This window comes from Sapajus apella, unplaced genomic scaffold (assembly GCF_009761245.1).
Source record: "Sapajus apella isolate SASKATOON/1434 unplaced genomic scaffold, GSC_monkey_1.0 scaffold34, whole genome shotgun sequence".
NCBI classification, from domain to species: Eukaryota; Metazoa; Chordata; class Mammalia; order Primates; family Cebidae; genus Sapajus; species Sapajus apella.
Genome location: NW_022436974.1, coordinates 13,286,711 through 13,313,608, shown reverse-complemented (window position 1 = coordinate 13,313,608; position 26,898 = coordinate 13,286,711). Strand labels below are relative to the sequence as shown.

Sequence of the window (26,898 nt, the reverse complement as noted above, 5' to 3'; positions counted from 1 at the left end):
CCTCTGTTTTCCTCACTGCTACACTCCCACCAGCGCCATAACAGTTTAAGAATGCCCAGTGTGGTGGCTCAAGCCTGTAACCCCAGCACTTTGGGAGGCCGAGGTGGACGGATCACCTGAGGTCAGGAGTTCAAAACTGGCCTGGCCAACATGGCGAAATCCCATCTCTTCTAATAATACAAAAATTAGCTGGGTGTGGTGGCTCATGCCTGTAATCCCAGCTACTTGGGAGGCTGAGGGGTAAGAATCATTTAAACCTGATAGGCGGAGGTCGTCGTAAGCCAGGATTGCACCACTGCATTCCAGCTGGGCAACACAGTGAGACTGTCTCAAGAAAAAAAGGAATGCCATGACAACATCAGGAAGTTACCCTATATGTCTAAGAAAGGGGAAGCATGAATAATCCACCCTGTTTAGCATATAATAAAGAAATTACCATAAAAATGGGCAACCAGCAGCCCTGAGGGTTGCTCTTCTATGGAGTAGCCATTCCTTATTCCTTTACTTTCTTAATAAACTTGCTTTCCCTTTGCACTGAGGACATGCCCTAAATTCTTTCTTGCATGAGATCCAAGAGCCCTCTCTTGGGGTCTGGATCAAGACCCCTTTCCAGTAACAATGTGAAAATGAAGAGAGAAAAAGAGGAGTCTGAGGGATGAAGAGGTGAAACTTAAAACCATTTTAAGTACATGATACATGATTGGCTTTTAATCTTTTGGCCTACATTCTTTACAAATCTAGTGAAAGATCTAGATTCAGAAATGCTCATAAACAATAAATTTTGTCTGTAATTGCAGCAGTTTCACAGACTCCCTATATCTCAAGTTAAGAATCTTAGACAGTTTCTAGTATCTCGTTGGATTCTTATAACAGAACTAATTTATATACAAAAATGCTAGTGAAAATCAGGCAGCCAGGCTATAATATCTGCTGTAGTATTTCCTACTTCACTCAATTCTATCTCCTTATCTTAAGCCTTCTCTGAAGTTTTAGTCATAAAAACAGTCCTTCATAAAGCCAGCTCTTCTCTGAAACAAAAGTGTTTGGCTGGAGGGAGAAGGGAGAAGGGGATAAGGGAACACTCACATTTCAAAGTGTTCTAGTTCATAATGTGCCCATATGCCTCAGAAACATGGTGCATGACATGTGGTGAAGGAGCTGTGACTGAGGCTCACATCTTTCAGGCAGGAGCCATAGTCCCCTACACTCAAGTGATAACACTCCTCCTCTTGATGCTTGTTTGGATTTTTGTGGTTGAATAGGTCTCAGCCACCTATCTCATACAGACACATTAGGGCTTCACTTTTGTGAATATGAAAAGGGGATATGATATACTCCACTTCCCAATTTTGATTAACTAGGGCATCTGACAGACAAGAAATTTCCTAAAATAGATTTTGAGAAATACCGCAAAAGATTCTTTTAAGAAAAGGGTAGAATTATGGGAGGATGCCATCAGTTGGATAGGAAAAATGCCGCATCTTAGCATTATTAGTCTGCAGATGAATAAGTTAGTAATGGACAGGAGGCAGCAAAATACTGGGTAGAAGAGGGCGGTTCCTCAGCAAAAGCCCCACCCTCAAGCCGAGACCCAAGGCCCTAAGTGAAGACAGGCATTTCTGTTTCTGCACCCAGAAAGTGCCTTTTGGCCCACCACACCCCTCATCCTTCCCCCATATAAACCTAGTATCTTAGTGGGCACAGACACAAGGAGCTGTGATCGGGGCGGAGGAACAGAGCTGTGGAAAGCAGTGGGGCAGCACGGCAGAAAAGGAGGGAAGAGGTATCAGAACCCGGGGGGAGAACAGGAACAGGGGGACTCCAGTGGAAGAACACCTTTCCACTCCATCCCCCTTCTTCAGCTGAGAGCCATCTCGCAGACAGCCACCTCTATCACTCAATAAAACCTTGCACTCATCCTTCCAGCCCAGGTGTGACCTGATTCTTCTGGTACACTGGGCAAGAACTTAGGCTGTCATACTGGCCTTGTGTCCTTGCGATAAGGCACAGGGTCTATTGAGCTGATTAACACAAGCCATCTGCAGACGGCAAAGCTCAAAGAGAACACTCTAACACATGTTCACTTGGGCTTCGGGAGTCCTCAACACCCACTCCTAGACACTGCTGTGTGGCCAGAACCCAAAAGCACTCCCCATGGCCTCTGCACCTACCCCTTGGCATGCTCCCCCTAGGGGTTTGGGCAGCAGGGCAGCGGGCAACCAAAGGAGCCAGAAGCCACAATGCCCTGCCACATGCGTATGAGGGGGATAAGGGAACACTCACATTTCAAAGTGTTTTAGTTGAGTAATTATTAATAAATTAGTAGCATATTCAAATAACACTAATTTGAACCATGAACTCTACAGATATTAGAGGATCAACCATTGTATTCTCTGAGAATTGGAGAAAATGTCAATGTATTAAGGAAAAATAACCTACCTATATAATTTTTCAACTTCTGCTAGCTCCCCATTGCTTTCCAATTCCCTACCCCTTAGTCACATGATCCTAAAGCAGAGTATGGCATTATAGGACTTATCCCTGGCCATTTAACAAATGTTAAGGAACTATATTAGATAGATGTAGATACTAAGCTAGGTCCAGCTATAGGTTTGGAGAAATAAATTTTTTTAATTCCCTAAATTTCTGAATAGACAGATTCAAAGTATTATGGTATAGTTTGCCAACCTAAGAAATATACCATGGGGCATGGGGCATATGGGTGAAAAGCATAGAGCGACACCGATAAATAACTTTTTTTTTCTGGACATCAAAACATAGAGAAGATTTTGAGATTTTTTTTGTAGGTGGCAAATTGACAATTACTGTAGGCAAATTGAGGGCTATCTGAGGCAAAGGGAACAGCGCAAATGAAAATGAAAGTTTCCATTAATTGTGTGTCATATTGTTTGAAAGCAGATCAAGGTGGTAAATATAGTTATGGTCATAATTAGATGGCTTTGGATACCAAGCTAAATTTATACATTAAATAGTGGGCAGTAACACAGTCCCATAATCACCTAACGGGTTCTCCTTGGTCACTGCCTACACAGAGCTGATTGTCAAGACAGGGAAACTGCCATAGAAAACGAGTTTAATTCATGCAGAGCTGGCTGTATGGGAAGCTGGAGTTTTATTATTACTCAAATCAGTCTCTCAGAACTTGGTATAAAAGGATAAAACTAGAAACACCTCATCCAATAGCTAAGAATGGGGACCAGGAGAGGTAGAGACCAAAGAGAGAGGACCAAAGAGATACTAGGCATGAACCTGCCTTGGCAAAAATTCTATCAGTGAGAAAAATTACGTGAAAGTGATCTTAGCTAACCCACCCCGCTCCTTGCCTTCCACTTAAATATTCCTGGGCTTACTGGACCAAGCTAACTTTGGAAGTCATTTTGGCTATAAGTTAAATGACAACGTGCCTTGCTCTGAAACTCAACTTTTTTTGTGAAGCTAATGAAGGCCTTCGGGCTGTGGGAAAGAGAGGAGCTTGAGTCCTGCTAAGGCACAGACAGGAGAGATTGTCAGCCACTAATCCAGAGGTTGTAAGACATGCAACTCCCCCAATTACTCCAGCAAATAACATCATTATTGTAGAACCTAAGACTGGCTTTTTCAAATATCTTTTCAGGTTTTTTTATTTTTAATTTTGTTTGTATGTTTATATGTATGTATGTAAATATTATTTATTTACTTATTTTTGCATGTCTGACACCCATGGCTCTACCTGGACCCAGCAATCCTACTCCTACGGCCCCACCTAGAAGCAATTCAGCCCACAGAAGGACAACTTTGACCCCCTCTGATTTCACCTACGCCAACCAATCAGCAGCAAGCACCTGTTACCTGGCTACTGCCAACCCTTCAAACCTGCCTTTCAAAAACCCCTACCTATGAACTTGGACAAGATGATTGGAATATGAACTCCATATCCCATGTGGTGTGGCCAGCCTAGTGTCTATTAAGCTCCTTCTCTACTACTTTGCCATGGTCTTTCTTCATGCAGCAGACTGGAGGAACCCCTCAGGCAGTTACAGACAGAAGGCTAATCCATACCATGGTGAAAACAGGACAGAGCTCCATGCCAGAGTATAGAAAATGGAAAGAGGGCAATGGAAACAGTAGACATAGGAAAGAAAAACTCATAAATAGGACTTGGAGAGTGACAGAATACGTATCAATAGGAGAGGAAGATGGTTAACAGATCACATAAAGATGTTAGAAATGGGATGACGAATAAAATGGCGAGCAACCCCAGTAGGACAGGTTAGGAGGGTAGATGGTATTCAGCATTCATATTTTTATTAATGATAAAGTGAAGTGCTTTGTTACCTTGGGAGTCTTCGACTGTGGCCACCACTTCTCCTAATCATGTCTCCCAGGGTAAGAGTCTCATATTCCATGTATGTAGTTGCAGTCCAAGACTTCTGAATGGCATTGATAGCTTTCACAAAGTTGTGGTCATATTTGTAAAGCCTACTAAAATACCTGTCCCCAAAAAAGAGATCATTTCAGATACAGTCTTTACTGACGTAAAGTAATTAAAACAGGCATTCGAACTCTGTGCCTAAGTGGAAAGTGGTACAGCCTTTCAGGCAGGTAATTGGCAATACGTATCAATAGCCCAGAATAGCCTCGCGTGTCTTCTCTAAAAATAAAAGTTCAAGTTAACTAAGATGCATGTATAAGGGTTTTCCATGAAGTACTTTAAAACTACTAATAGATTGTAAATAATCTACATAAATGTTCTAAGGGACTGATTAACACTTCATTTTCTATATAATATAGTCATTAAAAATGTCTAGAAGATTATTTAATAATAGGGAAGAATGCTCACAACTACATTAAATATAACAAAAGAAAATCAACATTTATATAGTATCATAATCAATTTATCAACTTTTACACAGTAATATATATATACATTATATATGTATAGTAACGTATATGTGTATATATGTACATATGTGTGCACACACTCACACACACACACGTGTGCACGTACACACTATAAACTTATTTTTTTAAATGCCAAACATTGTTACTTGAGTGGTGACATAAGATGCCCAACTTTCCCCTACCCCCGACAGTTTCTACAGTGTACCTTTATAACCTTTTTAATAAGAAAAAAGAGAACAGCAAAACCTGTATGCAACATATATGCAGTGTGCAAAGATTATAACCATATGATATAAAAATAAATTATACTTTATGGAAGTTTGGTTTATACCTGTTACTCAGAATTTGTTTATTGAACCAATATCAGCAGCAGCACCTGGAAGTTTGTTAAAAATGCATACTTCAGGTACCCAGCCCAGATCACCTGAATCAGAATCTGCATTTTTTAAACTAGATCCCCAGGTAATTCACAATAACATTAAAATCTGAGCTGCATTGGTTTACCTTATGCCAAATGCTTGGATACAGATATAAACAGACTTAACACACAAAGAGCATATTTACAAAGCAGAAAAGCTCAGAGAGTTAATTATTCAATTAATTCAAACATTTATCATACCTGTGTGCTAGATGCTAGGAATTACAGAACTCACCATATTATTCCTATTTAAAAAGATTCTGTGGTTTGCGAGTGACTCACTAAGATTTCCATAAACACTCAACTATACAAAGCAAGATATAACTAACCTGAGTAACATTTTAGGCATACTGCAAACTCTTTCTCTCACAAATCATGTGTGTAGAGAGAGAATTTTGATACAGTAGAAAAACCTGAGCACACTGAAAATAATCAGAAAAACATGAAACCAGGCTGATAATATTTTCATGTTTTTATCAAAGTTCTTTCCCACCTGTTGCAAAGTGTGAAAAACCAGAGAGGTAACTTTATCAAGCAGATTATAAAACTTTATCATATTTATGACTATATTAACACAACAACGAAAACAAGTTAGAGTTGTTTCATTGTTTCTTTAGGCACAAGAATAAATTTTAAATTGTAAAAAAAAATACTTCTGAGATATTTTCTGACAGTGAGAGTCAATATGTCATTGACTATAGGTATTTGCAGAGCAGTAGCCCGCTCCACTTCCCTTACTTTAACATCTAGCAAAACCTCATAGGCTGATATGTGCATTAAATAACAAGACAGCATCCTAGGTCTTAAATACTATTATTTTTGGTATTTAAGACCCAAAGAGATTAAAAATAATGTATCTTACTATGGGATAACAGATCATTAAGAGTTGAAAGAGACCTCAACAGAAATTCAGTCCAACACACTCATTTCACAGGTGAGGCAATATAGGCTCTGAGCACTCTGGTTGGGAGCTTCAGTGAATGAGACGATTGTTTGGAATATCAAATGGAGTACAAAGAGTACATAGCATATCCTAAATGGTAGGGTGCAAAGTAAAAAAGTTAAAAGGAAATGTGTAGCTCTAGGATCAAGCCAAACAAAGCTATTTAAAACCTAAACTTAAAATGAAGGGGATGAATTAGTCTAGATCTTGTTCAGCACTTGTGCAGACAATTCATTCTGCTTTAAATCATCTCTCTTGCCTCTGTGCTGCAGTCATTCATTGCTAGTGTTGCCTGGCTTGGGATGATTTGTTCATGTATATTTTTCGTGGTTTTTACAACTACATAAAACAGGTAAGGTAACAATATCTCATTTCTTCCTTCCAAAACTAATAAAGTCTTATTTGAAACCTCCTGTTTGTGTGGTTCACTGTTAGTTATAGCAGATCTAATTTAACAGAAACCATGAACTGCAGGTTATAGTCTGAATTATGTTCCCCTCAAGATTCATATGTTGAAATTCTAAACCCCTGTATCAAAGCCCTATGACTATATTTGGAGACAGAGCTTTAAGGAGGTAATTAAGGTAAAATTAGGTCATATGAGTGGGCCCCTATCCAATATGACTGATGCCCTTATAAGAAGAGAAGATTAGGACAGTCAGAAAAGACTGTTTAGGGGCATAGTAAGCAAGCAGACTTCTGCAAGCCAAGGAAGACGTGGAAGAAACCAAACCTGACAACACCTCAATCTTGGCCTTTCAGCCTCCAAAACTGTGAGAAAATAACCTTTCTTAAGCCACCCAGTCTGTGGCACTTTGTTAGGACAGTCCTCGCAGACCAATAGGCAGTGTAAATACTAAGAACTTGGATTTCAGTTATTTATGGTCTTGTTTAAAAGTTGCTCAGTTAGTATCACCTATACTTCTTACAGCATAAACATATGTATCTACATGTATCATGCAACACATTATTACATGGCAACAAATAAAATGTTTTTCTTTATTGGTAATTTGCAATTCTGTGGTCCATTACATGATTTCATTTAAAGTAAACATTGGTCGATTACTTTTGGAATACTTTGAAAAAGTACTCTCAATTATATTGGTCAATTTCTTTTTCCAGTAAAGTTTTACATAGCATGGCTAATATTTCTAAGCCAAATAAATTTTGTAGAATCAAACTAAAATTCCAAGAATGTATACACATGTTCATATATACTATAAAACAAACGAAACGTATGTCTCACTTGTAACGACTCACTTTTTCTGAGAATTCTTAAGGTCTGCTGTGTTGACATACACATTCTCAGTGGCAGTCCCCACCTTCTTTCCAGTAAAACAAGCCCAGTTCCGGCCCAGCACATCATGGACCCACCCAGTCATTGTCTCGTTGCAGTAGCTGGTCACCTTGCTGCCCTCTTCTTTATACTGCAAACAAGTAAGGGAAAAGAAAGCCAAGTAAAATCTGTTTCAAATTTCAGGTCCATTTCCCTGGCTCTCACTCCCAGTAAATATGCTCCCATTCACCCTTTGTTAATCAAAACAAAAACTTCACCCTGACAGATTAAATTCAAAGAATTATTCTAGAAAAAGAAGAGGTACAAACTTCTCTGTGGTTAGCACTGCTGGCCACCAAACAAAATGTATATAACAAAACACTTCTAGGAATGAAGGGCAAGGAAAAAAACTTAAAAAAAAAAAAAAACAGAGTATTAGACACATTCAAAGCATTTTTCAAAAATGACTTCATTTAATCCTTACAAAAAGACTATGAGGATGAAGATGACAATAATCACATTTTACCAAGGACAGAAGGAGCTCAGAGACAATTAAGGAGCTCCTACCAAGGCAACAGGGCTGTTAAGTGGCAGAAACAGAATTCTCCTCAGTCTATCACTATACTTTTCCACTGAGACAAGGTCCACACCAGGAAACTGCAAAAACAAATGAGCATTACCTATAGAAAGAAACAGAACCCGTTTTTTTGTCACTCTCTCAATTTATTGGCATATTCTGATCATGAGGGGGCTAAAGTAACCTGAGTATTAAATACACTCTTTACACTTTATTTCACTAATATGGACCTTTGTGTTATTTCGATGTTAAAACTAAAAAAATAACTATTAATTTTAACAGATCCAGGATTTGAACTAAGATGCTTTGGCTCCAGAGCCTAGTCACCCTTATGTTAGAACATCTCCTCATGGAGGCAGGATACATGATCCAGGATGACAGCGCAGAGTGTGGGAGACAGAAAGGGAAAATGCTGTGCTAAATCTCTGAGGAGAGACTTGGGCACAGACAATGGCAGGCTCTGACTTAATTTAATAGAAAAGACTATCTGTAGAACCGTGGGCGAGATTTTACTAGGCTTTAGTTCTCTCGCCTGTGAAATAAGGAAACAAGAAAAAAATATCCTCAAAGGTATAAACATTCTGGGATTTCATGATCAAATGCAGGGTTTGGTAAACACCTCCTATAATGGCCAGACAGCAAATATGTTACGTGTTACAGGCCACTTAGTTCTCTTGTAGCTGTTCAACTCTGCCCTTGTAGCACAAAAGCCATTAAAAGCAAGACAAACAAATTGGCACAGCAGTCAACTATGTTTCTATAAAACTTTCATTTACGAAAACAGACAGTAGCGTGGTTTTGGCTCCACAGGTTGTAGTTTGTGGACTCCTGCTCTACTCTAATACACACTATTTCACTTGTTTGCAGAGGTTGGCAAACTCCTTTTTCTTTTTTTGAAGTGGAGTCTCGCTCTGTCCCCAGGCTGGAGTACAGTGGTGGGAGCTTGGCTCACTGTAACCTCCATCTCCCAGGTTCAAGTGATTCTCCTGCCTCAGCCCCCAAGTAGCTGAGACTACAGGTGTGCACCACCATGCCCAGCTAATGTTTTTTTATTTATTTTTATTTTTAGGAAAGATGGGGTTTGCCATGTTGACTAGGATGGTCTCAATCTCTTGACCTTGTGATCCGCCTGCCTCAGCCTCCCAAACTGCTAGGATTACAGGCGTGAGCCCCGCTCCTGGCCAGCAAACCTCTTTTTGAATGACCAGATAGTAAATATTTTAGGCTTGCAAGCTGGAAGACCTCACTCACGGCTACTCAACCTAAAAGGTATGCAGGGAATACAAAAATGAATGAGCTAGGCTGTGTTCCAATAAAACTTTACTTACAAAAGACGCTTATACTTTGCCAACCCCCAGAGGAATGTGTAGGCTAAACTATACTAAAAGTTAAAATTACCTTATTGTATCTCATTCTCTGAATTCAAACCCAATTTAGGGGAAGAGTTAAAAATGTACAGCTTTCGAATCCAGAAAAACTAGACTTAAATTATGGGATTCACCACTATGTTATATAGCACAGGATAAGTTACTTTGGGCTACTCATATCCATATCTTGCTTTTATCTTTGTTGATATTCATGATTTTTTTTTTTTTTTTTTTTTTTTTTTGGACACAAAGTCTCACTCTATCACCCAGGCTGGAGTGCACTGGCAAGATCTTGGTTCACTGCAAATTCCACCTCCCAGGTTCAAGCGATTTTCCTAACTCAGCCTCCTGAGTAGCTGGGACTACAGGTGTGTGTTACCAGGCCTGGCTAATTTTTGTATTTTTGGTAAAGACGGGGTTTCACCATGTTGGCCAGGCTGGTCTCAAACTCCTGACCTCAGGTGATCTGCTTCCCTCAGCCTCCCAAATTGCTGGGATTACAGGTGTCAGCCACTGTATCCGGCCAGTGGTTCATGATATTGTGAAGCCCATATGCCTACTTCTGGTGAAGAATGACTTCACTAGCATGAGTTCAGTTCCCAACTACTCAAGTCCTTGCTAAAACCCAACTCAGGATGAAGAACAAGGAAACAAAGAACCCAGGACATTGCTGGGCAGCAATATGAAAGGGTGTGTTATGTGAAAAAGTTAATAACATAATTTTTTATATTAAAGTATATAAAATTTCTATTTTGATAGATCAAAAACAGTCTAATGTGGTAAATTCATAGGATACAGCCTAAACTTCATCAAGCTGTATTATATATTTCTCTCTGGCACTGGCTCTTGATCCTATTCTCTTCTCCTTGGTTGTATGCTGTTAAGGTAGGCGAAGTAGGGTTAGGCAGATACTCCCTTCCACCTCTGCTGTTTGAGGAAGCAGTCTGATAATGTTTCCAGAGTTCTTAAGAGCTACTTTATAGAAATTGTCACACATACACAAACAAAATGTCTTTACACAGGAAGACATTCACTGCAGTATAACAAATGTTAAAAACAAAAAAAAACAAAAGCATGTCCTACAAAATGTCCAAATTTAAAAAGTATTAGGTAAATAATTTATTCAAAGGAATATTGTGTAAATTTTATATGATAAACCTGAGTTCCACAAAAAAGGGGTGAGCGAACTAAAATTACAGAAGGCTGCCTATTTCTATAAACATAGTTTTGCTGGAGAACAGCATGCCCATTCATTTATACATTGTCTATGGCTGCTTTTGTGCCACAATGGCAGAGATTTCATATTTTATAATGATTGTACAGATTACTCACAAATCTTACAGGTTCAAGAGGACACAAATGACATAGTCTTGGGGGACAAAAAAGAGACTTAAGGAGGTGGCTGAACTAGAACTAAGTGTTCTACCCAATGCCATCCGTCACTCCTTCCTACAACGAGTCTTCTCATAGAGAGCCAGAGAGGTAAACAATTAGTAAAATCACTGACGGGAGATACCCAGAAATGACAGGAAAGGCTTTTTAAAAACCCACAGAGCTTCCTCTTATATTCTTTGAGCCTCACAATAATCTCTTTGGATAAAATTTCTTTCTCATGAAGAAATGATGACTGCAAAATTAAATGGAGAGGAAAGAATTCAAATACAGGTTCACATGTTTCAAAGGTCATTGCTTTATCCATTGTATTCTCCTAAAAAAAAAAAAAAAAAAAAAGTTGCAGAGAATTAACTGACTCATAAGTCAGGTTCAAATTGTTGCCCAAGGCCGTTTAAGGGCTGCCTAAAATTTCTAGCAGTCCTCGCCAGTGTTTTCCCACTATGCAGGTACCTATGTTACCTTGGCTGTTTCAGTCTTTTTACCATTCCTGCCTAGGGTTTCTGGTGCAGAACAGAAAGAAAAAATAATGCCTTCAGGCCTAGACTGCCTAGAGAGGAAACAGCTCTGTCACTTACTGGCTGGGTGACCCTCAGCAAGCCACTCTCCTCTCTGTACTTTCAGTTTCCTGATCTTTAAAACAGGGGCAATGGCCAGGCACAGTGGTTCACGCCTTTTATCCCAACACTTTGGAAGGCTGAGGTTGGGAGATCACTTGAGGCCAGGTGTTTGAGGTTACACTGAGCAATGATCCAGCCACTGAACTTCAGCCTAGGTGACAGAATCAGACCCATTCTCTAAATAAATAAAACAAGAATGATCTCGCGGGCTGTATTTTATGGATACTAACTCATTTATTTTTCACAATAGTCTCCCAGGAGGTTCTTTCCACAAAAACGTAACAAAAGGATTTTTTTTTATTCAGTACCTAGAAAACTGTCTGGCACTAGGAGTAATTAATTATTGAATGAGTGAATAAATGAATAATAGAAGAGGAAGAACAACAAATGTCAACTCCCATTTCAACATTTAACAAGACACTGAGAATAGATAAGTTTATAATTAACAGATGTGTGCTGATGCCAATACATCACAAAGCCTGTAAGTCCAAATCACAGTATTACTTCAGAAGTACAAATGTTGCTCTCCAAACCTGCTTCCCCATCTGTAAATTTAGGTTGCCCGAGAAGTTCCAAAAATTTCCCTTCAGGCTTTCTAATTGCAAATCCTTACATCTGTGGTTTTCTTATTTATTTTTATTTTTATTTTTTGAGACAGAGTCTTGCTCTGTCACCGAGGCTGGAGTGTAGTGGCGCAATCTCAGCTCACTGCAACCTCTGCCTCCAGAGTTCAGGCAATTCTCCTGCCTCAGCCTCAGGAGTAGCTAGAATTACAGGTATGTGTCACCACACCCAGCTAATTTTTGTATTTTTAGTAGAGACATGGTTTCACAACGTTGGCCAGGCTGGTCTCCAACTCCTGACTTCAGGTGATTCATCTGCCTCGGCCTCCTAAAGTGCTGGGATTACAGGCATGAGCCACCGTGCCCAAGCTTCTTAATATTCATAAAGCCAGTAAGTAATTCTTAATATAGACACTCTTTATTTATATAAAAATAATTCTAAAAAAATACAACTTTGTTTTTGTTATTATAACTTAAGTCCTATACATATAATTTTATTTTATGCTATTCTGTAGCATATGAATCTGAAATAATATATCATTTTTAGAATCTGAAATTATTCTGTAAAAGAACAGAGCTGTCATTTGCATGACAACAACTTAGTAGAAGACAGGCATTTACCAGTGGGGAAGCCAAGCACTCAGTACCTTAACTTAAGGGGGACTATCCACTGTAGCCCTGTGATTTTCTTGATTTGAATTTTTTTGGGGTATGTCATTTTTTCTGTGAAATACTTCTTTTGTGATTTCTGTCATTGTATCACCAATTTAGAAGTTGAAGTTTTAACCCCACTATCCAGCTTAATATGCAGCCAAAATTTTTTTCTGAGGGTTTTCATTTAAATAAACATCAATCTCTGAAGACTGCCTTGCATAGATGAGACAATTTAAGTTTCCATTCATTTATTCCAATTTCATTCTTTTTTTTGAGATGGAGTCTTGCTCTGTCACCAGGCTGGAGTTCAGTGGTGTGATCTCAGTTCACTGCAACCTCTGCCTCTTGGGTTCAAACAATTCTCCTTTCTCAGCCTCCAGAGTAGCTGGGACTACAGGCACCCACCACCACACCCAGTGAATTTTTGTATTTTTAGTAGAGACAAGGTTTCACCATGTTGGCTAGAATGGTCTTGATCTCCTGACCTCATGATCTCCCCACTTCGGCCTCCCAAAGTGTTGGGATTACAGGCATTGAGTCACCGTGACCGGCCTCATTTATGCCAATTTCTACTGCAACAAATAATTTCATAAACTCTGAAGAAACTTCAAGCCCTAACACTTAAGTTTAGAAAATTTCTATAATTCAATAACTATCCATTTGCTTCTTCAAAATTACCATTAAGTTGCCACACATTCTCAAAATACCCCCTCTTCAATTTCCCACTCATTTTATCAACTATCCAATTACATCAACCTAGTCATAGGGAAATTTTGGAATTGAAGTTCTTTTTTGGAATTGAAGTTATTTATCTTGGATCTTTTACTTGATTGCCTTTTGACACTGAGGAGAATGAAAAAAAAATTGCTTAAACCTGTTCTGCTGTTTTCTTGATTAATAATATACTTAACCAATGTTTGAATACTTACTTTGCATAACACACTTGGCTAGAAGACAGAGGCAGTTTAGTTAAGTGGCTTCTGCCCTTTAAATCCAGTTCTGTCATTTATCATTTATGTAACCTTGAGCAAGTCACAACTAGTGAGCACCAATTACTTCTTTTGAAAGTAGGAATGATACCTATAACTGATACTACTCCACTGGACTGCTATGAAAAATATAGATGATACTGAAGTTTGAAGAGCTAAACAGTTATGAAACATTAAACAAGTAACAATACTAACACTACCCTCTGTTACCATGAAGGGTGCTTCATGCACACCTTCAGAGAACTTATAGTCTCTCCAAAACTGCCAACTGGGCAGTTGACACTGGGACCTATCCTTTCAACCAGTAGTTTCCAATGGAACATCGGAAAGTACTGTAACTCCCATTTATACTTCTAATATAAAAATAAATTTGGCAGGGCAATGAGTGGCTCATGCCTATAATCCCAGCACTTTAGAAGTCTGAGGCGAGTGGGTCACCTGAGGTCAGGAATTCAAGACCAGCCTAGCCAACATGGTGAAGCCTCATCTCTACTACAAAAATTAGCCTGGTGTGGTGGCATATGCCTGCAATCCCAGCTACTTGGGAGGCTGAGGAAGGAAGATCATTTGAACCCAGGAGGCAGAGATTGCAGTGAGCTACAACTATGTGCCATTTGTACTCCAGCCTTGGAAACAAGAGCAAAACTCCGTCTCAATAAATAAATAGGAAATTGAAAACTTCCACTATTATTTAACATGTAAAACAACATTGGTGTGCACACTCAGAGTCAATATCAGATATTCATCTGTTATGTACAGTGTGCTAGTAAGTACCTATATGATGGTTAAGGCACAGCATATTCCATTCTTCACATCTGCCTGCTTAAACTGACTTGAGCATCTTATCTGAATTAATCAGGCTAATACTCATAAAGTGAACAAGTAGTTGACAATATACTTGCTTATCTGAATTAATCAGGCTAATACTCATAAAGTGAACAAGTAGTTGACAATATACTTGCAAAGAAACAAAGATTTGAAAATACTAATGATGCAAAGGCATGAGCCACTGTGCCCAGCATCATTTATGCCAATGCAAACATAAGAAAATGGCAAAGTTTATAATTACCCTATCCTGAGTTCTGTCAAACACGTTAAAAGAAGTTTTTAGAAACAGATGTTTTAAAAGGATTCCATCACTGTGACATTCCTTTTAGTCCTAGTCATCAATAAAGCAAATGTTTCAGTTAAAATTTGTCTATTAAAATTATCATCCCTAATATCAACTGGTAATTATTCTAAATTCTTCTAAAGCTGTGATACTTTCATACTTTTAACAAAAATGTGTCAAATCTACTGAAATTCTTTAAGATTTTAATACATCAGAAAATTTTGTTACCAAATGTTGAAAATTTACAGTCATGAAAATGATCAGTAACAGAGACTCTAACATTACTTTTGGCAACAAAATCATTATAATAAGGAATACTTTACATTATTTTCAAATGATATCTTCTTGAAATATATTTTGGGTAGAGCACAATTTTATGACATTAATAAATCAAGCATTTAATCACTTGATATTTCATATTTTATAACCAATATATTAGTACAGTAATACATGTATATATAATTTTCAAAATGTACCTATACATAATTTAGAATACATAATTAAAAAATTGGACATCTAAGTGTAATCCATCAAGATGATTTATCATGTCAGAAAAAAGTATTTTGCATGGACTTGAATGATTTGATGATTAACCAAATATGGAAATATTATATTCCAGCAGCATTAAAAAACAAAGGATGTTTATTCCATTTTTGCCCTTTGTTTACTGTAGAGATCTTCATATCTGCAAATTATCTCCATTTGCCATCAGGTCCACAGTGTGAGTAAAAGCCATTAGATGGCAATAAAAAGGAACCAGGCAAATTTTAATGAATTGGTATTTTGCCAAATTCATCAGAAAATGTCACATCTTTCCTCAGAAAGAAACCAACTCCCCATGTCAGTTCCAAGGATTAGCTATAGCTTTCTGCCCATTACTAGATTAAGCCATTTATTTAAATAGTTGAATTATAATAAAATGCAAAACTGCTGGGAAATTGTTACAGTGGTTATAGCCAAGCAACTTCCAGCATTTTACTGTAAGAACTCGAAGTTTACATGTGAAAATGAGGGTTATAAATCTGTTTATTTCCAGTGCTAAAACTACAATCCATTAAAACCAAAATATACATTCCAGAATTAGCTAAAAAAAACAGCAATTTAGCACTCGGCAAAGTAGTCAAAGACCCTGGGCTCATTCCTCACTTACTCACTCATCAACTCAGACTGTAAAGTTGGAAAAAAATCATCGAGTTCATCTAATCCACTTCTCGACTCATGTTCCTCACTATACCCAACAGAGGTGGGGCACACCATGCAGTATCTCAAAGCTTCAGTCCTCCAGGCTTTGGGGAACCACTGCAGTCATAACACTCAGGATTTCCCTTGACAGCTAATTTTGTTTTTAGCAGTTCTGAAAGTTAGAACATTACTGTTTTTAACTCCGAGCCCTATCTTCACCTGTATAGGCTCACACAAGATTAAAACATAAATAAATAGAATAAAATATAAAAGTATAATCTCTTTTCCACTAAATCATCCAACATATATGGCCTGAGAGCTCACCATAGCCTCTAAGGGCACAAAGGTAACAACACTTCAAAAACACATCAATAAAACCACAATGACATATTACATAATATTCTTTCTTTTACAAATATTTATTGAAGGCTTATTATTTGTCACATATTGTGTAATACATAGGGAATCAAATAGTAAAATAGAGTTGATCTTTGCCCTAATGAAGTTTAAAGACCAGAGAGAAATACAGACAATTATGACACAGAACACTAAGCCTTACTACATTGTGGGAACTTTTGACACATGTATCTGTAATTTTGTACCCACTGAATCTTCTCTCCCATAACAAAAGCACGTTGTTGCAAAATTACTCAGATAAACAAAAGAACCTATTAATAGTTTTTTAAATTCTACATTAAATATATATATACATATATATTTAAAATTTTAAGTTCTGGGATACATATGCAGGATGTGCAGGTTTCTCACATAGGTGACCAGTGCCATGGTGGTTTCCTGTGCCTATCAACACATCACCTAGGTATTAACCCATTTATGCCAGAGTTTGCCATTTTTTGAATGTGAAAAATAAGATCTTGGCCATGACCTTGAGCAGCAGGATATAAAGAACTTCCACATGCTTAGCATTCCAAAAATGGAACACTAGGCATAAATGGGTTAAGCCCAGAATGCATTAGCTATTTTTCCTAATGCTCTCCCTCCAACTGGCCCCAGTGTGTGTTTTCCCCCTCCCTGTGCCCATGTGTTCTCATTGTTCACCTCCCACTTATAAGTGAGGACTGTGGTGTTTGTTTGGTTTTCTGTTCCTGCGTTAGTTTGCTGAGGATAATAGCTTCCAGCTTCATCCATGTTCCTGCAAAGGACATGATCTCATTCCTTTTTATGGCTGCATAGTATTCCATGGTGTAAATGTTCCACGTTCTCTTTTTCCAGTCTATCATTAATGAGTGTGGTGGATCAATCAGGGTGGTTGGCAAAATTACAAACATTATAGAATAATTGCAAACCTTCTTGGAAGGCTGGGAGGTTTCTGTAAAGGCTTCAGGAAAGAATGGGCCGAAGGCAGCTAGTTCTTTTATCTTGAGGCTTGAAGCATAGGGCAGTTAACAGGGGAATACAAATAGCTTGTTGTCCTAACATCAACCTTTGCCCATCTGTGCTTGACTGCCTCCTACTTGAGGGGTCGGCAGAAGTTAATAATGGTGTTTATCCAAAGACCCTTGTCCTTTGATCTATACAAAATAAAAGCCCACAAGGCCAGCGAGTCAGGGCTGGCAGCCGTTAACTCCTTTGACTTAATAGCCCAGATACCCCAGCCCACTCTTTCACTGAAAATCTGTGTCTGAGTGAATTTATTCATTTTTTTGTTGAGACAGGGTCTGCCTGTTGGACCCTGATAGTGGTGCCCCGTGTGAGGAGAGCTGTAATGAATCAAGGATCATGATGGAACCCTGAAAATGGAGGTGAAAAGAGACTGTGCAGTCAATGAGTAATCAGTACCCACTTGGGATTATCAAGTTTGAGGGGGATTGTTCAGGCTAGGATTTCATCATGGGACAATAGCTATCAGCTCAAAAGGTAAAAAGTATTTTAACAGCTGCTTAAAGCTAGTGGGGCCTCGGTTTTGTAGGCTCAATTAAGGACCCAATGCAAAGTGTTGTTTCCCAAAGCGCATGGTTCCTTGCAGAAAGTACTAGAGGTAAAGCTCTGAGAACAAGTAGGGAGAACTCAAACAGCATCATGCACAAGGGCAACGGGTCCCAGTAACACCATCACCAGGCCAAAATAACAGAGGAAACAGAGGTTTTGCCTGAGCCCCTCCTACTCCAATAGATAAGAAAAAGACAAGAGATACACTACATTTAAGGGACCTTGTCTTAAGCAAGTAGCATTAAAAGGGGAGCTCTTAGATAGCCCAGTAATACAAGATCAACAAGGCAATCTGGCGTATGCTTATAAAAAAGATAACGAAAGAGGCATAGAGGCCAAAACCATGCAGCCAAGCTGGCGGTGGGTGGAAGGAAAGGTTTGGCAGCAGGGAGGCTTGCAGTGCCCCAGGCAGATAGGAACTGTCCAGGCCAGCAGCAGCCTCTGATGGTGGGTGGAGGAATCACACAGACTAAAGGCAGCACCTAGGCGAGTGCAACAGGGCCGCTGCCCTGGGACCCACGTTGCTGCCCTCTGGCTCTGTGGGCCGCCCACAGAAAAATTTTTGTTTACAAACAACATCACAGATTACAACTCTCTGCTAAGATTTAAGTAGAATTTAAGAATTTGTAAGACCTTTTTCTAATAATGGCCACTGCTGTTATTCCAACTCTACTCTGACGTGACTCTCTCAAAATCCTATGTAAGTAAAACAGTAACCTTTGAAAGGACAGAAATTACAGAGACCCCATGAACTTTGGAAAGTGCTTCCTCAGGAAATGAACAGTCCTACCATAGACAAATTCTTGGACACATACACGCTCCCAAGACTGAACCAGGAAGAAGTTGAATCCCTGAATAGACTAATAACAAGTTCTGAAAATAAGGCAGTAATAAATAACCTACCAATGAAAAAAAGCCCAGGACCAGATGAATTTACACCTGAATTCTACCAGAGGTATAAAAAAGAGCTGACACTCTTTCTTCTGAAACTATGCCAAATAAAGGAAAAGGAGGGACTCCTCCCTAACTCATTTTATGAGGCCAGCATCATCCTGATATCAAAACCTGGCAGAGATACAACAAAAAGAAAACTTTAATATCCCTGATGAACTTTGATCCAGTAATTCCCAATAAAATATTGATAAACCAAATCCAGCAGCACATTAAAAACTTATTCATCACAATCAAGTTGGCTTTGTCTCCAGAATGCAAGGCTGGTTCAACATATGCTGATCAATAAATGTAATTCATCATATAAACAGAACTAAAGACAAAAACCAGATGATTATCTCAATTTTGGCAGAAAAGGCCTTCAATACAATTCAACATCCCTTCAGGTTAAAAACTCTCAATAAACTAGGCATTTAAGGAACATCATTCAAAATAATAAGAGTGTTCTAGGGCCAGCCCACAGATAATATACTGAATGGGTAAAAGCTGGAAGCATTTCTTTGAAAGCTGGCAGATGACAAGGACGCCCTCTCTTACCATTCCTATTCAACATAGTATTTGGAGTTCTGGCCAGGGTAATCAGGAAAGAGAAAGAAATAAAGGGCATTCAAATAGGAAGAGAGGAAGTCACAATGTCTTTGTCTGAAGATAACATGATCCTAAATCTAGAAAACTCCATCATCTCAGCCCAAAAGTTCTTAACATGTAAGCAACTACAGTAAAGTCTCGGGATACAAAATCAATGTGCAAAAGCCACATGCACTCCTATACACCAACAACAGGCAAGCAGGGAGTCAAATCATGAATGAACTCCCACTCACAATTGCTACAGAGAGAATAAAATACCTAAGAATACAGGTAACAATGGCAGTGAAGGATCTCTTCAAGAACTACAAACCACTACTCAAGGAAATCAGAGAGGACACAAACAAAGGAAAAACATTACATGTTCATGGATAGAAAGAATCAATATTGTGAAAATGACCATAATGCTCAAAGTAATTCATAGACTCAATGCTAGTCCCATTAAACTACCATTGACATTCTTCACAGAATTAGAAGAAACTATTTTAATATTCACATGGCACCAAAAATGTGCTCGTATAGCCAAGACCAATCCTAAGCAAAAAGAACAAAGCTGGAGGCATCAGGATACCTGACTTCAAACTATACTGCAAGTCTACAGTAACAAAACAGCATGGTACTGGTAAAAAAAAAAAAAAAAAAAAAAAGGCAGACACATAGACTAATGGAACAGAATGGAGATCTCAGAAATAAGACCACACGTCTACAACCATCTGATCTTTGACAAACCTGACAAAAGCAAGCAATCGGGAAATGATTCCGTATTTAATAAATGATGCCCGGAGAACTGGCTAGCTATATGCAGAAAATTGAAACTGAAGCCCTTTCTTACGCCTTACACAAAAATTAACTCAAGACGGATTAAAGACTTAAATGTAAAACTCAAAGCTGTAAAAAAAAAAAAAAAAACTCTAGAAGAAAATCTAGGAGTCACCACACCTGGCTAATTTTTCTATTTTTTTATTATTATTATACTTTGAGTTCTACGATACATGTGCAGAATGTACAGGTTTGTTACAAAGGTACACACTTGCCATGGTGGTTTCCTGGACCCACCAACCCGTTATCTACATTAGGTATTTCTCCTAATGCTATCCCTCCCCCAGCCTCCCCACCCAACAGGCCCTGTGTGTGATGTTCCCCTCGCTACATCCATGTGTTCTCATTGTTCAACTCCCACCTATAAGCAAGAACATGTGGCTTTTGGTTTTCTGTCTTGTGTTAGTTTGCTGAAAATTATGGTATCCAGCTTCATCCATGTCCCTGCAAAGGACATGAACTCATCCTTTTTATAGCTGCATAGTATTCCATGGTGTATATGTGCCACATTTTTTTTATTCAGTCTATCATTGAGGGGCATTTGGGTTGGTTCCAAGTCTTTGCTATTGTGAACAGTGCTGCAATAAACATACGTGTGCATGTACCTTTATAGTAAAATGATTTATAATCCTTCGGGTATATATATCCAGTAATAAGACTGCTGAGTCAAGTGGTATTTCTGGTGCTACATCCATTGAGGAATTGCCACATTGTCTTCCAATTAAATTTTTCTTTTACATATCAGTTGCTTTAGTTATATTTATCTCCTGAAAGTCAGCTTGAAATATGCAATTCCTTTAAAATTCTGGAGTAAGAGAGCCTGATAATATTCTTTTGAGTAGGGAATCAAAAAATATGTACATAGCACCATTCCTGATTTGTGTTTCTAGAACCCTACAAAATTAATTCTTTTTAAGCTGGTAATACTTGTGAAAAGTCTACAAAAAGAAAAGAGAAGTGTGGGACATTTTCTGAGTATCTACAAAGTTCTATCATTAGGTGTTGAAGACATACACAGAAAAATACAGATTTTCAATCTGGAAAGAGCTGAAAATGTGCTACCAAATCATTCCATTACAGCATAGCATGAAAGCAGAGGTACCTGTAAGATACAATGGGAACCAGGGTACTGATGTTGCTTACGCTAATGGAGAGAGCTGGGAAGGGCTTCAGAAAGAGGTGGCATCAAGGTCCTGAGTGATAAAGAATTTATCGGGTCCAGAGGTGAGATGGATAAAAGTTTACAGGTGAGAGCTGTCCACTGTATTCTTAATTCAGCTTTATGAAATATATCTTCTCAGAATAGGAGAACAGTATAACCCTCAGATGATACGAAGAGTCATCTGAATCAATAACGACAAACAACTATCTAGAGAAAAATTCTTCTATTAAAGCAGAAATGCAAGAGGAAAGTCCACCCAGACAATATGAATTAGGCATAACCCCATAATCTCAGGCTTACCAAAGCTGAAAGAAGTCAGCTCTAAACCAACAGAGCAGGATAACAAGTCCATTATTTGGCAAGAAAGAGCTAGAAGATAGCAATCAGTGTGAATAATAGTGTAATTAAGATTAGTAAATTTGGTTAGGACACTTAGTTTGTACTTATTTTGAAGTTTACAAAGCTCTTCTACCAATTTCCAAAACTACAAAGGGAAGGAAAAGGTAAGTTTTTGTCTTCAATGAAAAAACCCTGGTTTAGGCAAGAAAGTCAATAACCTAATAGCTAAGAAAGCCTAAGCTTCAAGGCAATTCTTCTCTTAAAAGTTCAACAGAAGCCCAAGTAACATTAAACTAATATTCATGACGCTCACAGACTGGAATTTACCAGGAAATCCAAATGTACCTCTAAATATCATTTACTTATTTGTGAAATTGCTTTTTTCATTATTTAGCCCCAAGGAAGTCTTTAGGCTTGAAAGACAAGCTCTAGCATTTTACACTTAGAAACTCTGTGAGCTTAAGCACTGTAAGAGATTACTTTTCTCTACCTATAAAATGGAATTAGTAATATCTACCTTACAGAATTTTTGTAACTTATACTAGTATGTCAACTTCTTAGCACAAGACTTGCACCTAATCAAAAAAAAAAAAAAAAATGTTTACGATACCATCTTTCTGGCCAGAGGTACTGGAGGTCTATAATCTGCAAGAGTATACTATAGCAGTCTGACACATCTGAGAAAGCATCTTTTCCCTTCTTTAAACAAATCCTCCATAGGACCATCTTCCCTTCAATAACATATCTGGGAATCTCAAGAGATCCAGGGTCCTTATTTTCTCCATACAATAGGCTCTTAGGTTCCTCAAGGTAATCAGAGAAAGGGAAGACACTCAGGCAGAGACAATTAAACTGTGAATAAGATTTACACTGTGAATAAAACAAAACAGACACTTCAAATCCTGATAATTTTAGAAAAAAAAAATAACTGTAATTGAAGAGATTTCAAAAGAGAAAAAGAACAATGTGTTGTACTTTGTTCCTTTTATTAAAAAGCTGAACAGTGAAGCCATCCAAGATTCTGCATCTTCCAGAATATTTATTTTTTCCTTTTTCCTGTGTAGTCTCTGGTTGTTCACATTTCAAAATGATGTTTACTGTTTTCCAAAGGAATGTTCAGGAGGGCAGCTGCCTTGGAGGTAGGTCACCAGGACGCCTTTGCATTTTGCATGCAAATAAAGACTCCAGAAGGGACTGTAGCTGCTACAGACAGGCCTTTGCTAGTTGCTACAGGTAGGTCCACACTGTTGCAGGCTGCTCTGCCTCTTAGCCCCAAAGTCTGTTCATGGAGGTGGTTTTAAAAGAGTCCCTCAATAGATGTCCTATTTAATAACTACAAGACAATAAAAACTAGAGTTATAAGCCAACAAGGATCATATTGTCTCTTAATATTTAATCATATCAATTCTGTAAGTAAAAAAAAAAAAAAAAAAAAAATACCAGAACTAATATTTGAGATGCTGGTATTTTTTTGTAAATGTTAAAACATTCACAAGAAAGATGCCATTCTGAAGCTAAATGCTTAAGCGACATGTATTACACATGCAACCAACATGCTTTAGAAGCACATGCATTTGAAGGTAACTGCCACTGAATAAAATGAATATATTTTTGAAATATACTTAAGAAACAGGATAAATTATGGTAACTTAGATACATTAACAGGTATACCTTACAAACTTTCATTATAGGCTCAGTGCTGCCTGAATCCATATGACTAGGTACTACTGGCCTATTTATCCCATTTACACAACAAATTACCAGGGTGTATCTTTTCTACTGGTGGAGATAGCTCCTTAAATAGGAGAAAGAGTGAAGAGTTAAGGATAAAATTTTGTAAACTGCATTTTGAGAACAGCTTATTTTTTGAGGGGAAAAAAAACAGTGAACCTAATTGAGAAAAGTTTCCTATTGTGTCTTCCTCCTAAGCTACCACCATACAATATATTACAGATTTGAGAGCTCTGAAATAAAGAAAACTATTTAATACATTCTATATTTATCCAACTACCAAAAAGAACTGAGAAGAAACAGCTTATTAATTTCAACTCTAATGCTCACTTTGATCTGCTATTAACGGCTATATGGAACATTGCTAAAGGTTAAAATAATGTCAAACAACTGATGAGCAATTCCTACCCGGCACATGTGTGGGCCACTGCTGGTCCATTATAAAGTTTGGAAAATGCTGATGTAAGATAAGCCTATGGTGCTTTCAACTTGTCCCCAGTTCCCTTTTTCATATCTCACTTCCAGTATTTAAGAGCCAAGTAACAGAGGAAGGAAAAGGGGAAAGAATACTACGTTAAAATGCAAGGAAGGGTAAGATTCTATTAACTTTATTTTATAATCACCTATTTTTTCATGAAAATCTTAGATATCAGTATTTATGGATCCAGTCTGAGCAATGATTTAAACAACCATTCTGAAAATGTGAAGAGAATGTAAAGAGTGAATAAGATTATCTTCTCCTCAGTGAATAGTCTACATTCTTAAAGGAAGCCAATTTTATAGAACTGGATCATGTGTCGCAGAGATAAGTGATGAATATGTCAATTTCTCTGAAAAAGCCACCTTCTCTGTAGAAGACAGATCTAACCTACTGTGACCTCACATGTTTCTCTCTTGAGAGAATCTTTGCAGGAAAAGAATAAGCAACCTAAGGCAGCATAACTACTTTAAGAATGTGAACTGAACTTGAGTCAACCCTTTTCTTGGCTGGGTCTTTACCCTTTTCAGTTCATGTGTACTTTTGTTACAAGTATCATTCTTGGGAGAGCTAATTTGGCATATGAAAACAGAACATAATAAAGTAGAAAATTACTCACAGAAAATAGTGCAGGCAACTTAGAAATAGCAGATAAGCAGGCTCAAGCAAGAAATCCATAAGAAAACCATAATCTCTCCAGTCTCCCTCTGATGAATAAATAGGCATTAATTTGCATAAGCCACCAGGAAGAGGGTAAGCTTGCTTTTAATAAGAAAGTTAGAAATTTTTCAATGGAGCTCACCCAGTTTGTTCCTCAGATGTGGCATATCATATATCCCCACAGTTCCCAGCTGCATGAACAAATGACTGATAAAATCAGTGATATCCTATGAAGAGTTTACAATGGTAAACTGAGTCATTACATTGAGATTAAGCATCATCATGAAAGAAGACATAAAATAGCTAGGCATGCACTCAGTACTAAACTTCTCATACTTTCCCTCCATTGAATACTCTTACAAGTAAACTCCAAGTTGTAAAAAAAAAAAAAAAAAAAAAGACAAAATGTTGAGCTTGATATATTGAATATGTATTTTCAGAAGTACACATATCTCAATAACAAGTTTTCTAAAATTGTCGCATATTAATAATTAACCCAGAAAGCACAGTGAAAAAATGGCACAATATTCCCAAATCCTTTATTATAGAAACACAGTTGACATTTCTAGCTGTGCCATAAGCTTGAAATTTATTAACCATTAGCAACACAAAGTGAAGAATTAAATCCTCTAGTACGGATTTCTCAACATAGTGTTCTTGTTCTGTTTTGTTTTTGAGACAGAGTCTTACTCTGTCATCCAGGCTGAAGTGCAGTGGTGCAGTCTTGGCTCACTGCAACCTCCACCTCCTGAGTTCAAGCAATTCTTCTGCCCCAGCCTCCTGAGTAGCTGACACTACAGGTGTGCACCATCACGCCTGGCTGCTTTTTGTATTTTTAGTAGAGAGGGGTTTTGCCATGTTGGCCAGGCTGGCCTCCAACTTCTGACCTCAGGTGATCCACCAGCCCCGGCCTCTCAAAGTGTTCTTGTTTTGAATAGCTACTCGCTTTAGAAACACTGACGGTCAATTTTTTAGCTTATAGTTCTATCAAGATTGGAGGGCTCTGAACAAGAGCTCAACTAGAAAGCACTAAGATTTGCTTCACTATCACCAAATAAAATTTCCAGCCATAATGAGTCTAGTTCCCCTCTGCATATTTCCTCAGCCCTTGAGTAGCTTAGTCTTCAAAATAAAATCTGAGTTCCTTCTCCACTGCTGTCTTGTCGAGTCAGCTTCTTTTACTGCCTCTGAGAAACAGTAAAAGGTTAGACAAGCTTATTCAAGAGAAGGCCATTTTTTGGAGCTTAGTTTGTTTTACAGGACTTCCTGCCTCTGTGCAATTTGGTGGAGAAGATGCTATACAGAGGAGCTTTATACATGATCATCATTAAAAATGAACAAAGTTCACATAACAGCATAAAGAAAAAATAATCACATATCCACCCATCACATAAAGTCAGACATATTAAGCATTTTTATAATAATCTGTTTTGTGGTGTTACATTGTGTGTGTGTGTTTTGTTTTGAGACAGTCTCATGCTGTCAGCTCACTGCAAGCTCTGTCTCCAGCGTTCAAGGGATTCTACTGCCTTAGCCTCCCAAGTAACTGGGACTACAGGCGTGTGCCACTAGGCCTGCCTGGCTCATTTTTGTATTTTTAGTGCAGATGGGGTTTTACCATGTTGGCCAGGATTGTCTCCAACTTCTGATCTCAAGTGATCCACCTGCCTCCCTTGACCATCCAAAGTGCTGAAATGCCAGGCAGGAGCCATGCCAGCCTGTATTGTGTTTTTATATAGGAGGTTGCCTGTGGGTACTTTTAAGAAGTGCAAATTTGCTAGATTTTGCCAAGTACAGCCAAAGGGTAAATGGTATTAAAATCTGATAGTCTTAGAAACTGGCCTGTAGTACTATCTTTTGTTTTGGCCAGCCCAGTGTTTTAAAAGAAATTTGAATTTGAATGCCTCTAAGAATGTTTCCATCTTGCCACAGGCCTAATTACTTATTAGTTTACATAAAGTTACTTCAAATGCTTAGATACCCATTTGTAATCAAATTCATAGATTACATTTAGGGCCCTAAATGTAATTTGTACTCCCATAAAGTGCTCAAATAATAAAATGCCTAGAGGATGCTGAGTAGGAAAAAATCTTTCATTATTATTTTTTATTGTTATTTTTTTGAGAGGGAGTCTTGCTCTGTCACCCAGGATGGAGTGCAATGGCTCACTGCAACCTCTACTTCCTGGGTTCATGCAATTCTCCTGCCTCAGCCTCCTGAGTAGCTGGG

The 26,898-nt window shown here is 38.2% G+C and overlaps 1 protein-coding gene across 4 annotated transcripts in view; it reads right to left on the bottom strand.

Annotated features, from left to right (window-relative positions):
- The window catches only part of CTSC (cathepsin C), a 49,952-nt gene that overhangs the window by 11,212 nt on the left and 11,842 nt on the right, over window positions 1-26,898 (bottom strand). The window contains exons 3-4 of one of the 4 annotated variants that reach the window (XM_032295821.1): window positions 7,524-7,690; window positions 4,336-4,491 (exon numbers count right to left, since the gene is read on the bottom strand). In XM_032295821.1, the coding sequence (XP_032151712.1) occupies window positions 4,336-4,491; window positions 7,524-7,690 (323 nt within the window). Of the gene's footprint in view, window positions 1-4,335; window positions 4,492-7,523; window positions 7,691-22,767; window positions 23,134-24,811; window positions 24,897-26,898 lie in introns of those variants that run through there. The other 3 variants (XM_032295822.1, XM_032295823.1, XM_032295824.1) reach the window with 3 other exon arrangements.